The 14,112-nt window shown below is 42.8% G+C and overlaps 1 protein-coding gene across 1 annotated transcript; it reads right to left on the bottom strand.

The window, feature by feature from the left end:
- Positions 1-10,041: 10,041 nt before the first annotated feature.
- LOC123426873 (histone H3.3) lies at positions 10,042-12,943 on the bottom strand. The gene is made up of 5 exons (XM_045110772.1): positions 12,840-12,943; positions 11,024-11,114; positions 10,755-10,831; positions 10,565-10,655; positions 10,042-10,467 (listed from the first exon to the last, which is right to left on the bottom strand). The coding sequence occupies exons 2-5, from the start codon at positions 11,093-11,095 to the stop codon at positions 10,297-10,299; spliced, it is 411 nt and encodes a 136-aa protein (XP_044966707.1). The 5' UTR covers positions 11,096-11,114; positions 12,840-12,943; the 3' UTR covers positions 10,042-10,296.
- Between the last annotated feature and the right edge of the window lie 1,169 nt (positions 12,944-14,112).

Here is a 14,112-nt window from a genome sequence, read left to right as displayed (position 1 = left end):
GGGTTAAGCTTGACGAGCCTAGCATGTACAGACATGGCCTCGGAACACAAGAGACCGAAAGGTCGATCATGAATCATATAGTTGATATGATTGGCATAGGGATGCTTACCACTGAAACTATCCTGAACTCACGTGATGATCGGACTTGAGCTAGTGGAATTGGATCATGAACCACTCAAATGACTAGAGAGATGTAGTTTTTGAGTGGGAGTTTAGCAATTAATTTGATTAAGTTAAACTCTAATTATATTGAACATAGTCTAAGTCCACTTTGAATATATTTGTGTTGTAGATCATGGCTCACGTGACAGTCACCTTGAATTTTAATACGTTCCTAGAGAAAGCTAAGTTGAAAGATGATGGAAGCAACTTTGTAGACTGGGCTCGTAATCTTAAGTTGCTCCTACAAGCTGGGAAGAAGGATTATGTCCTTGATGCTGTGCTAGGAGATGAACCATCCGCTACGGCTGACCAAGATGTTAAGAACGCTTGGTTAACACGTAAGGAGGACTACTCAGTAGTTCAATGTGCGGTCTTGTATGGCTTAGAGCCGGGACTTCAACGTCGCTTTGAGCGTCATGGAGCATATGAGATGTTCCAGGAGTTGAAGTTTATCTTTCAGAAGAACGCCCGGATCGAGAGGTATGAGACCTTCGATAAATTCTATGCTTGCAAAATGGAGGAGAATTCGTCTATCAGTGAACACGCGCTCAAAATGTCTGGGTACTCAAACCGTCTAGCTGAGCTGGGGACTGAACTCCCGCAAGAGGCTATCACTGACAGAATTCTTCAATCACTGCCACCAAGCTATAAGGGCTTTGTGTTGAACTACAACATGCAAGGTATGAACAAGTCACCCGGCGAGTTGTTCGCGATGTTGAAAGTCGCAGAGTCAGAACTCCGTAAAGAACATCAAGTGTTGATGGTGAATAAGACCACTAGTTTCAAGAGAAACGACAAAGGAAAGAAGGGTAGTTCAAAGAAGAGCGGCAAACCTGTTGCCAATCCGACGAAGAAACCCAAAGCTGGACCTAAGCCTGAAATGGAGTGCTATTATTGCAAGGGTATGGGTCAGTGGAAGCGCAACTGCCCCAAGTATCTGGCTAATAATAAGGCGGCCAAAGAAAAACCAGGTATATTTGATATACATGTTATCGATGTGTACTTAACCAGCTCTCGTAGTAGTGCATGGGTATTCGATACCGGTTCTCTTGCTCATATTTGCAACTCGAAACAAGAACTGCGGAATAGGCGAAGGTTGGCGAAAGATCAAGTGACGATGCGCGTGGGAAATGGTTCCAAGGTTGATGCAATCGCCGTCGGCACAGTTTCACTTCAGTTACCATCAGGATTAGTTATGAACTTAAATAATTGTTATTTAGTGCCTGCGTTGAGCATGAACATTATATCTGGATCTTGTTTATTGCGAGACGGTTACTCGTTTAAGTCAGAGAATAATGATTGTTCTATTTCTATGAGTAATATCTTTTATGGTCATGCACCCAATGTGAGAGGATTGTTCATATTAAATATTGATAGTGATAATACACATACACATAACATTGAGACCAAAAGAGTTAGAGTTAACAATGATAGCGCCATATTTTTGTGGCACTGCCGCTTAGGTCATATTGGTGTAAAGCGCATGAATAAACTCCATACCGATGGACTTTTGGAGTCACTTGACTTTGATTCACTAGACACGTGCGAACCATGCCTCATGGGCAAGATGACTAAAACTCCGTTCTCCGGAACAATGGAGCGTGCAAGTGACTTGTTGGAAATCATACATACCGATGTGTGTGGTCCGATGAGCGTGGAGGCACGCGGCGAATATCGTTATTTTCTCACCTTCACTGACGATTTGAGTAGATATGGCTATGTCTACTTGATGAAGCACAAGTCTGAAATGTTTGAAAAGTTCAAGCAATTTCAGAGTGAAGTTGAAAATCATCGTGCCAAGAAGATCAAGTTCCTGCGGTCTGATCGTGGGGGTGAATATCTGAGTTTCGAGTTTGGTGTTCACTTAAGACAATGTGGAATTGTTTCACAGTTGACACCGCCTGGAACACCACAGCGTAATGGTGTGTCCGAACGTCGTAATCGTACTTTATTAGAGATGGTGCGATCTATGATGTCTCTTACCGATTTGCCGTTATCGTTTTGGGGTTATGCATTAGAGACAACTGCATTCACTTTAAGTAGGGCACCATCAAAATCCGTTGAGACGACACCATACGAACTGTGGTATGGCAAAAGACCAAAGTTGTTGTTTCTTAAAGTTTGGGGATGTGATGCTTATGTCAAAAAGCTTCAGCCTGAAAAGCTGGAACCCAAAGCGGAAAAGTGCATCTTCATAGGTTACCCGAAAGAGATAGTTGGGTATACCTTCTATCTCAAATCCGAGGGCAAAGTGTTTGTTGCTAAGAACGGAGCTTTTCTCGAGAAGGAGTTTCTCTCGAGAGAATTGAGTGGGAGGAAGATAGAACTTGATGAGGTTGTCGAACCTCTCATCCCTATGGATGGCGGCGCAGAGCAAGGGGAAACCCCTGTCGTTGCGACGCCGGTTGAGGAGGAAGTTAATGATGATGATCATGAAACTCCGGATCAAGTTCCTGTCGAACCTCGCAGGTCGACGAGACCGCGTACTACTCCGGAGTGGTACGGTAATCCCGTCTTATCAATTATGTTGTTAGACAACAATGAGCCTGCGAATTATGAAGAAGCAATGGTGGGCCCGGATTCCAACAAATGGCTGGAGGCCATGAAGTCCGAGATAGGATCTATGTATGAAAAAAAGTATGGACTTTGGAAGTACTACCTGAAGGCTGCAAGGCTATTCAGAACAAATGGATCTTTAAGAAAAAGACGGACGCTGACGGTAATATGACCGTTTATAAAGCTCGACTTGTGGCAAAGGGTTTTTCACAAGTTCAAGGAGTTGACTACGATGAGACATTCTCACCCGTAGCGATGCTTAAGTCCGTCAGAATCATGTTAGCAATAGCTGCATTTTTCGATTATGAAATCTGGCAGATGGATGTCAAAACGGCGTTCCTTAACGGTTTCCTTAAGGAAGAGTTGTATATGATGCAACCCGAAGGTTTTATTGATCCTAAAAATGCTAACAAAGTGTGCAAGCTCTAGCGATCCATTTATGGACTGGTGCAAGCATCTCGGAGTTGGAATAAACGCTTTGATGAGGTGATCAAAGCATTTGGGTTTATACAAGTGGTTAGAGAATCTTGTATTTACAAGAAAGTGAGTGGGAGCTCTGTGGCATTTCTAATATTATATGTGGATGATATATTGCTGATTGAAAACAACGTGGAGTTTTTGGAGAGCATAAAGGATTACTTGAATAAAAGTTTCTCTATGAAGGACCTAGGAGAAGGTGCTTACATTCTAGGCATTAAGATCTATAGGGATAGATCGAAATGCCTGATAGGACTTTCACAAAGTACATACCTTGATAAAGTTTTGAAGAGGTTCAGAGTGGAACAGTCCAAGAAGGGATTCTTGCCAGTTTTACAAGGTACGAGATTGAGTAAGACTCAGTGCCCAGCAACTGATAAAGATAGAGAGCATATGAGCACCGTCCCCTATGCTTCAGCCATAGGTTCTATCATGTATGCAATGATGTGCACTAGACCGGATGTTAGCCTGGCCATAAGTATGGCAGGAAGGTTCCAGAGTAATCCAGGAGTGGATCACTCGACGACGGTCAAGAATATCCTGAAGTACGTGAAAAGGACTAAGGAGATGTTTCTCGTGTATGGAGGTGACGAAGAGCTCGTCGTAAAAGGTTACGTTGATGCAAGCTTTGACACAGATCCGGACGAGTCTAAGTCGTAGACCGGATACGTATTTATTCTTAATGGGGGTGCGGTAAGCTGGTGCAGTTCCAAGCAAAGCGTCGTAGCTAATTCTACATGTGAAGCGGAGTACATTGCTGCCTCGGAGGCGGCTAAGGAGGGTGTCTGGATGAAGCAGTTCGTGACGGATCTTGGAGTGGTGCCAAGCGCACTGAATCCAATAACCTTGTTCTGTGACAACACAGGTGCCATTGCCTTAGCAAAGGAACCACGGTTTCACAAGAAGACCAGACACATCAAACGACGCTTCAACCTCATCCGCGACTACGTCGAAGGGGAGGACGTAAATATATGCAAAGTGGACACGGATCTGAATGTAGCAGACCCGCTGACTAAACCTCTTCCACGAGCAAAGCATGATCAACACCAGAACTGTATGGGTGTTAGATTTATTACAATGTAATTCGCATGGTGATGTGAGGGCTAGATTATTGACTCTACTGCAAGTGGGAGACTGTTGGAATTATGCCCTAGAGGCAATGATAAATAAGTTATTATTATTATTCTTGTATCAAGATAATCGTTTATTATCCATGCTATAATTGTATTGAATGAAGACTTAGATAGATGTGTGGATACATAAACAAAACATTGTCCCTAGCAAGCCTCTAGTTGGCTAGCCAGTTGATCAAGGATAGTCAGGGTCTTCTGACTATGTACAAGGTGTTGTTGCTTGATAACTGGATCACACCATTAGGAGAATCATGTGATGGAGTAGACCCAAAATAATAGACGTAGCATGTTGATCGTGTTATTTTGGTGCTACTGTTTTCTACGTGTTAAGTATTTATTCCTATGACCATGAGATCATATAACTCACTGACACCGGAGGAACACTTTGTGTCTATCAAACATCACAACGTAACTGGGTGGCTATAAAGATGCTCTACGGGTATCTCCGAAGGTGTCCGTTGAGTTAGTATAGATCAAGATTGGGATTTGTCACCCCGTGTGACGGAGAGGTATCTCGGGGCCCACTCGGTAATACAACATCACACACAAGCCTTGCAAGCAATGTGACTTAGTGTAAGTTGCAGGATCTTGTATTACGGAACGAGTAAAGAGACTTGCCGGTAAACGAGATTGAAATAGGTATGCAGATACTGACGATCGAATCTCGGGCAAGTAACATACTGAAGGACAAAGGGAATGACATACGGGATTATATGAATCCTTGGCACTGAGGTTCAAACGATAAGATCTTCGTAGAATATGTAGGATCCAATATGGGCATCCAGGTCCCGCTATTGGATATTGACGGAGGAGTCCATCGGGTCATGTCTACATAGTTCTCGAACCCGCACGGTCTGCACACTTAAGGTTCGACGTTGTTTTATGCGTATTTGAGTTATATGGTTAGTTACCAAATGTTGTTCGGAGTCCCAGATGAGATCACGGACGTCACGAGGGTTTCCGGAATGGTCGGGAGACGAAGATTGATATATAGGATGACCTCATTTGATTACCGGAAGGTTTTCGGAATTACCGGGAATGACGAATGGGTTCCGGATGTTCACCGGGGGGGGGGGGGGCAGCCCACCCCGGGGAAGCCCATAGGCCTTAGGGGTGCCGCACCAGCCCTTAGTGAGCTGGTGGGGAAGCCCAGAGAGGCCCCTGCAGAGGGAGATAGAAAATCAAAGGAGAAAAAAAGGGGGAAGTGGGAAGGAAGGGAATGACTCCACTTTCCAATCCTAGTTGGACTAGGATTGGAGGAGGACTCCTCCTCCCACCCATCGGCCGAACCACTTGGGGCTCCTTGAGCCCAAAGGCAAGGCCCCTCCCCTCCCCCCTATATATATGGAGTTTTTAGGGCTGATTTGAGACAACTTTTCCAGCCCGACCACATACCTCCACGATTTTTCCTCTAGATCGCATTTCTACGGAGCTCGGGCGGAGCCTTGCTGAGATTAGATCACCACCAACCTCCGGAGCGCTGTCACGCTGCCGGAGAACTCATCTAACTCTCCGTCTCTCTTGCTGGATCAAGAAGGTCGAAATCATCGTCGAGCTGTACGTGTGCTGAACGCGGAGGTGTCGTCCGTTCGGCACTAGATCGGAGCGGATCGCGGGACGGTTCGTGTGACGGTTCGCGGGGCGGATCGAGGGACGTGAGGACGTTCCACTACATCAACCGCGTTTATTAACGCTTCTGCTGTGCGATCTACAAGGGTACGTAGATCTGAAATCCCCCTCGTAGATGAACATCACCATGATAGGTTTTCGTGCGCGTAGGATTTTTTTTGTTTCCCATGCGACGTTCTCCAACAGGGCAATCATCACAGAGATCAAACGCCGAGCATCTATTTTTCATTGTAATTTTATTTTTGAAAGCCGCAATGTTAACGGCGAAGCACATGACTTAGCTAAGTACTCTCGCTCTTTCGGACCTGAACGCCATGTATGGTTGGCAAACTCCCATGATCCGATTTGTATCCCACCTTATGTGGATTATAATCAATAAAGCTTAGCTTTCCCCTAAAAAAATCAATTGACTCGTCAACCGTTAACTTTAATAATAAATAAAAAGAAATAAAAATGAAAAAAATTCATGAATTTCAGAAAGATCAACCAATTTTTATAAAGTCAATCGAATTTTCAGAAAAGTTCATTTAAATTTTAGAAAAAATCATTAACTTTGAAAAAAATGAACGATTTTAAAAGAAGTTCACTAATTTTAAAGAAAAGTTCATCAAATTTGAAAAGAGTTCATTGATTTTTAAAAACGTTCACCGATTTTGAAAAAAAAAGTTCATCGAATGTGAAAAAAGTTCAATGAATTTGGAAATAGTTCATCGCATTTGAACAAAAAAGTTCAACGGTTTTGAAAAAAGTTAACCGATTATTGGAAAAAATAATCATCGAATGCTAAAAAAGTTCAACGAATTTAAAAAACAGTTCATTGCATTTGAACAAAAAGTTCAAATTTTCAAAAATTGTTCATCATTTGAAAAAAAAATACAAATCCGATGAGAAAATAACAACATTCCAAACAAGGAAGAAGAAATAAGAAAAACCTGCATAAAACGGCCGGAAATGACTAGCGAACCAGTAAAAATCCAGATTGTGAGTTTCTGGAAATTCTTGCGAGTGAATGCACAAATAAGAATAGAGAGGCAAGTTTAGAAGCGTTACACGGTCGATGGCCTAGCGGTAAGTGTGTTGTTGCCGTTACACCTGATTCCAAGTTCGAATCTCCTCGAACGCACGTTTTTCGAACTTTAAACGAGAAAGAGAAAAGAGAAGAAGACATACATGGGCAGACCCAGCTCGCAGCTGCAGGCTCCCGTTTGCGAAAATGCACTATAACATGCGCCTGCAGCGCGCTAAATAGGAAATGCCGTGGGCTTCTATGGATCATAAATCCTCAAATGTTTGCTACTATGTGCATAGCTGCTAGTTGGGCCACGCCTAGGGCTACAACCCCAGTTGCCCCAGCTCCAATGCAGCCACCACAAGCTCCTCATCATCCACGGATGAATCATTTAATGCGGGTCTCTCTACTCCCGGCGGCGGCTGCAACGACTATGACAGGGACGAGTAGATGTGTTATGAGGGGAAAGGGTGCATGCGTCCTTGGCGGACTATGGATCATAAATCCTCAAATGTTTGCTACTATGTGCATATAGCTGCTAGTTGGGCCACGCCTAGGGCTACAACCCGAGTTGCCCCAGCTCCAATGCAGCCACCACAAGCTCCTCATCATCCACGGATGAATCATTTGATGCGGGTCTCTCTACTCCCGGCGGCGGCTGCGACGACTATGACAGGGACGAGTAGATGTGTTACGAGGGGAAAGGGTGCATGCGTCCTTGGCGGACAAGTCAGGAAAGGACAAGGGCGTGTCTCCCGCGCGTCAATGCCATGTCCATCTCTATTCAAACACGACCAAATTTAAATGTCTAGAAGGACTAGGTGCGTTTTTCGAAATGTAAACGAGAAAGAGAAAAGAGAAGAAGACATACATGGGCAGACCAAGCTCGCAGCAGCTGCAGGCTCCCGTTTGCGAAAATGCACTATAACATGCGCCTGCAGCGCGCTAAATAGGAAATGCCGTGGGCTTCTATGGATCATAAATCCTCAAATGTTTGCTACTATGTGCATAGCTGCTAGTTGGGCCATGCCTAGGGCTACAACCCCAGTTGCCCCAGCTCCAATGCAGCCACCACAAGCTCCTCATCATCCACGGATGAATCATTTGATGCGGGTCTCTCTACTCCCGACGGCGGCTGCGACGACTATGACAGGGACGAGTAGATGTGTTATGAGGGGAAAGGGTGCATGCGTCCTTGGCGGACAAGTCAGGAAAGGACAAGGGCGTGTCTCCCGCGCGTCAATGCCATGTCCATCTCTATTCAAACACGCAAATTTAAATGTCTAGAAAGACTAGGTGCGTTTTTCCGTGTCGTTAGATTAAAAAAACTGATTACTCTGTTTCAAAATACAATTGTATTACTTTTTTAAAATATCAAACCTTTCGAATTTGATTAAATTTATAAATAAATATATTAAAATTCATAATGTCAAATTATTATGATTAGATTCATCATTAAATGAATTATCATATTTTTTTTATTTAATATTGTGGGTGTTCATATTTTTGCTCTCAACTTGGTCAAAGTTGAAGAATTTGATCTTCCAAAAAACTAATACCCCTTATATTTCGGAACTAATGGATTATTTCATTTGATGTGGCGGGAGATGACACAGTGTGTTTTATTTTTATCTATAATTCGTCAACTTGGTCAAAGTTGAAGAATTTGATCTTCCAAAAAACTAATACCCCTTATATTTCGGAACTAATGGATTATTTCATTTGATGTGGCGGGAGATGACATAGTGTGTTTTATTTTTATTTATAATTCGGTATTTTGATGAGCATTTCATGGTGTGATTCTATATTATATGCTAACCAGCCTTATATATGTGGAAAAAATTCTACGTCAACGGCTGCACGGGCGTGATTGATATGTTTTTATAGTCCTGTTGTTGTTGATTGATTTAAGAAACTATTAGTTCGATCAAAATCATAAACCAAATCGTTAGAAAGCATAATGTATTTGTCTATAGAATTGAACGAGAGAGTTCTAAGAAATTATTGACCCAACTCAATTTTAATTGAAGTCTTGAAAACCTAAACTAAATGTGACTCTCTAAAACTAAAAAGTACAGTGTTATAAAGGTATAAATAAAACAATTAAATGGAAGAGTTTTGAAACATTATTGATCAGGTCAAAATCAGATGTTACAATGTTAATTGGAGACCTCGACTGAATATGGGCTCTTCAATTTAAAAAAATTAGTGCTATCGTATATGCAACAAATCTTTCGATTATGTGCTATTCTCACATAGAACACTTGCTTTTTGCAATCTACTCCCTCGGTCCCATAACAAGTTATAGCCCCCTTTTTTTAAGGGATGCAGCAAGTCATGTCCTAAACATATACGGTACTTCTCTATTTCCTCTGTTCCTAAATATAAGTCTTTGTAAAGATTTCACTGATGAACTACATACGAATGCATATAGATATATTTTGAAGTATAGATTTACTCGTTTTATTCTATATATAAACCCTAGTAAAATCTCTTAGAAGACTTATACTCCCTCCGTCCCAAAATTCTTGTCTTAGGTTTGTCTAGAAATGGATGTATCAAAATACTAAAATGTGACTAGATACATTCATATATAGATAATTCTAAGACAAGAATTTTGAGACGGAGGGAGTATTTAGGAACAGAGTGACTAGAACACTGCCAACATGGATTAGAGATAAAGATTGCAGTCTTTCTAATTGGCTGGAAATCTTTGGCCCCCGTTAAACCACTCCAGAAGTGAGACTCGATGGTTTTTTTACTTGCTCACTGGTATCATCAAATTTTGTCATTTCCCTGCACATTTTCTACTTTCCAGATATATTATAGAGCAATCTAATTTCGATAGCTAATTTGTAGGATGTACTCCCACAACTTACTATTCGGCTGGAACAACTTTTGGGTCTAGGCATGGCTAAACTACAGAAAGCGTATACAACAGGAATTGCAAACACTCTAGATGATCAGAAATTTCACTTGCCAGCAACCTGACTAGCCCTCGTGCTACTAGCACAGAAGGACCCCCCTATTCAAACTTGCATCACAGAGATACAAATAAAACGAGACACAGGCACATAATAACAGTTCACACAATCACTAATCCTCGAACATAAAATGTAAGGTTCAGATAAGAACCCGCCATGTGGATGCTTCAGGACGACCAACGAACAAATGATCCAGCTCTAGAACATAGTACGACACAGAATATAGTACTGACATATTACTACAGACGACTAATATTAGTAGTTCACGACACATGATAAGTGTTCAGCAGCAAAAGCAGACACACGGAGCTATGCCCACCAGAGCCATTCCCACAGGCAAAGCAGCTTAAGCCCTCTCGCCACGGATCCTCCTAGCCAGCTGAATGTCCTTGGGCATGATGGTCACACGCTTGGCATGGATGGCGCACAGGTTGGTGTCCTCGAAGAGACCCACCAGGTAGGCCTCTGCAGCCTCCTGAAGGGCAAGCACCGCATGGCTCTGGAAGCGGAGGTCAGTCTGCACAGACACACCGACGGTGCTTTTAGCTTACTTGATTGATAAGAATTTGACATAACAGGAGCATAGCAATGCAGTGCACAAGTTGATTGATCACCTTGAAGTCCTGGGCAATCTCCCTGACAAGCCTCTGGAATGGAAGCTTCCTTATGAGCAGCTCCGTGCTCTTCTGGTACTTGCGGATCTCACTGCAAAGTCAAGCACAGAGCTTACTCATTTGAGAATACTTTAAAAACGAAACTGTATGCAGTAACACATGCTAGCATAGGTTGGAAGGCTTTACGCACCGAAGAGCAACAGTTCCAGGGCGGTAACGGTGAGGCTTCTTCACTCCTCCAGTTGTGGGAGCAGACTTGCGGGCAGCCTGTTGAACAGCAAAACAGAGTGTATGGTCAAGCAAACAATAATAGTAACATAACAATCCATCTGTATCAGTAAGATATCTGACAAGAAGCTGGCCATGTATGAGCAACAGTTCATATTTTACAAAGTTCATTTACTCAAACAACTAATTATGACATGGCATAGGCAATCTGTCATTGTTGCAGTGACAAACCTTGGTGGCTAGCTGCTTCCTTGGAGCCTTTCCTCCAGTGGACTTACGAGCAGTCTGCTTAGTACGAGCCATGAGCGAAACTTTGGCTCACCTGAAGCAAAAACAGAACATAGTCAGTCATATGAATATCGCAATACCACAACTATACTTTTCTAATAACCATACATAGATGGACAAAAGTAAATTGTGCTTGTTGCTAGCAAATCATTCAGTGTATTTCTAATTTTGCAAACAGAAGTCGGAAAAGAAATAGCAGTCCACTAATAAAATTAAGCTGGGTTAGTATCACATATAATGGTTGAACATCATCTTCACATGGTTATCTGCATATGCTGTTAGTTTTCACTTTATCACGAGAATGAACATTAGCTAACTAGCAAGTTGGTACAATTCAGATCCAATTAATCAATACTAGATGTTAAGCTATCAACATTGTTCCATTTGCAATATTTTCAAGATGGTTATGCAACTGCTTCCATGTATCAATGCACACAATTCACTTCCACTATCAGAGCAACTAAGCATAGCAGTTTATCCTGGTCCTATCATTCACAGATACCTAGACAGCAGGTTGTCTCAACATCAAACTGAAACAGTAACATAATTACATTTGCGCTGACCATATATCATGCACTATGCAGACTTTAGATACTGGACACGTCAATAAACACTATGAGCTCAAGCAAATTCATTACAACTCTCAGATACCTGCCCTCAGATACCAAATTTTCCAAACAAGAGTTCTCTCCTCAAAAGATATAGCACGCACTACAATAATTCAAAGCGAAATTTATACCACTGTAATACAGATGAGATTACAGATTCAAGGAGCAGATTAACCAACAGAATCAAATATTGCACAACTAACGAACTTGGATAAAACTAACTAGCAAGAATGAGCATCAAATATGCTTATAGTTTATCTTATCACAGGAATGAATTCAGATAAAATAACTCAACACTAGACATTAATCAATTGACACTGCCGCATTTGCTATCTTTTCAAAATGGCTATGCAACTGCTTCCATGTATCAATGCACACAATTCACTTCCACTATCAGAGTAATTAAGTACAGTAGACTATCATGATCCTATCATACCCAGATAGCAACCTGCCATATGTGAGGTTGCTCACAACATCAAGCTCAGAACAGTATCATAATAACATTTGCCTTGACCGCAGATCATGCTGGATGCAGACTTCCGATACTGCATATGTCAATGAACACTATGAATTCATGCCGATTTGTTCCAACCCTTACAGTTCTAAAAGAAACTACCAACCCACAGATACCAATTCTCCAAACAAGAGTTTCAACAACTCAAAAGATATAGCACGCACCACAATAATGCGAAGCAGAATTTATACAACTGTAACAAACATGAGAGTACGTATTTGAGGTGCCAGCAGATTAGCCGACAGAAATCAAATATTGCACAGCTAACGAACTTGGGTACAGCAACGGTGTACAAGAATCTACAGATCTGCGGAAATTCTTTTGATGGCTAAGACGCGAAACCATATATCGTCAAATCATGCGATTCGAACTCGAACTACATCAATCGGTCCGCTATCAAACAACAAAACAACGCCCAAAAGCATGGTAAGACCCGAAAGCATCGGTCGAAACAATAGAATCTGTAACCACGCCCAAACCCTAACCGCGCCTAAAAGTTCAAATCCGCGCCATGTTCATCACGAATCAACCGCCCCAGCGAGATTAACACGGACAAGTCATCAACCACGGCGGGGAACGCAGGAATTAAGCTACCGAACCGACGCCGAATCGAAGAGGGCAAGGGGGAGAGGGTTACCTCGCGCGCTTCGGAAACCCCAAATTCGCCGAGAGGGGGAGGTTGCAGCTTTCAGGAGACTCGGAGAGCGGCTGTTGAGTAGTGATTTTTTTTTCCCCTTTCAGAGGATGAGGTGGGTTTTATACTCGGGAGCGGCCAGCCAGCCATGTCTCGGTCAGAGCGGACGACGGATGTCATGTTTTTGTGCTTGGCCTCGAGCGATCGGACGGCAGAGGCCAGCAGTTGGGCGGTGCCACGGATCGCGCGGTTGCTGCGCGCTGCGCTCCTATTGGCTAGGATAGGGAGGATGCGGATCGGGGATTAGTGTGCGGTGGTTCGACTGGTGGTCGTACACGGGGTGTGTGTTTTCCAATAGTATATGTACGAAAAATTAGCAGCCTCTGATAGATACGTTGATGTGCTATACAAATCACGTGTAGATACTGTGAGATCCCACAACATTGTAAAAGTAATTCGAACCGGACGACTTAAATGAACACATGTTTTGTCCGTATTTTGTTTGTTGGGTTGGGCCGGCAAACATTTATATCCGGTTTTGTTATTAGGTGGGCATTTCCATTCACTCCGCAAAAAAAACACAATAAATATTTTCAAAAAAGAAATTTTGTCGGCCTGAAAAGCGAGAAGGCGCGCTTTTTTAGGTGTCTTCCTCATCATCGTTGTCGGAGCCGGTGAGGTCGACGAGCGTCGGTGTCGGGTCAGCGGAGTAGAAGGTTGTCTCCCATGCGGCGACGACGTCGGTTGTCGGTGGCTGCATCGACGCTAGTTGGGAAGCACATTGCTCCTCCTCTTGAACTTCGGTCTCGCGCTCCATTCACTCGATCCGTCGGTCCTCTCTGTGCTCCTTCGTCAGTCGCCGCTCCTGCCAATGCATTGACCCGCGTTGGACGGTCGTCGTTAATAAAGACAATGAGTTGATGAATTTCTTTGGTTGCTGAAAGGTCGCGTGCTAGCAAAAAGGTGCACGCTATAGAAGAGATTAACTCGCTTAGTGCTAAGATGGACGAGTTGATGAATTTGGTTGCTAGTTGAAATGCTACCGTAGATCCTAATGACATGCCACTATCCTCTTTGGTTGAGAGTAGCAACGCTAGTTTGGACGTGAATTTTGTTGGTAGAAACAAATTTGGCAACAACAATGCTTTTAGAGGAAACTATGTTCCTAGGCCTTTTCCTAGTAACTCCTCTAACAATTATGGCAATTCCTACGGCAACACTTATGGAAATCACAACAAATTACCCTCTTATCTAGAGAGTAATATCAAAGCGTTCA

This window comes from Hordeum vulgare, chromosome 2H (genome assembly GCF_904849725.1).
Source record: "Hordeum vulgare subsp. vulgare chromosome 2H, MorexV3_pseudomolecules_assembly, whole genome shotgun sequence".
NCBI classification, from domain to species: domain Eukaryota; kingdom Viridiplantae; phylum Streptophyta; class Magnoliopsida; order Poales; family Poaceae; genus Hordeum; species Hordeum vulgare.
The sequence above is the reverse complement of the archived record's forward strand: the minus strand, read 5'-3'. Positions and strand labels throughout refer to the sequence as shown.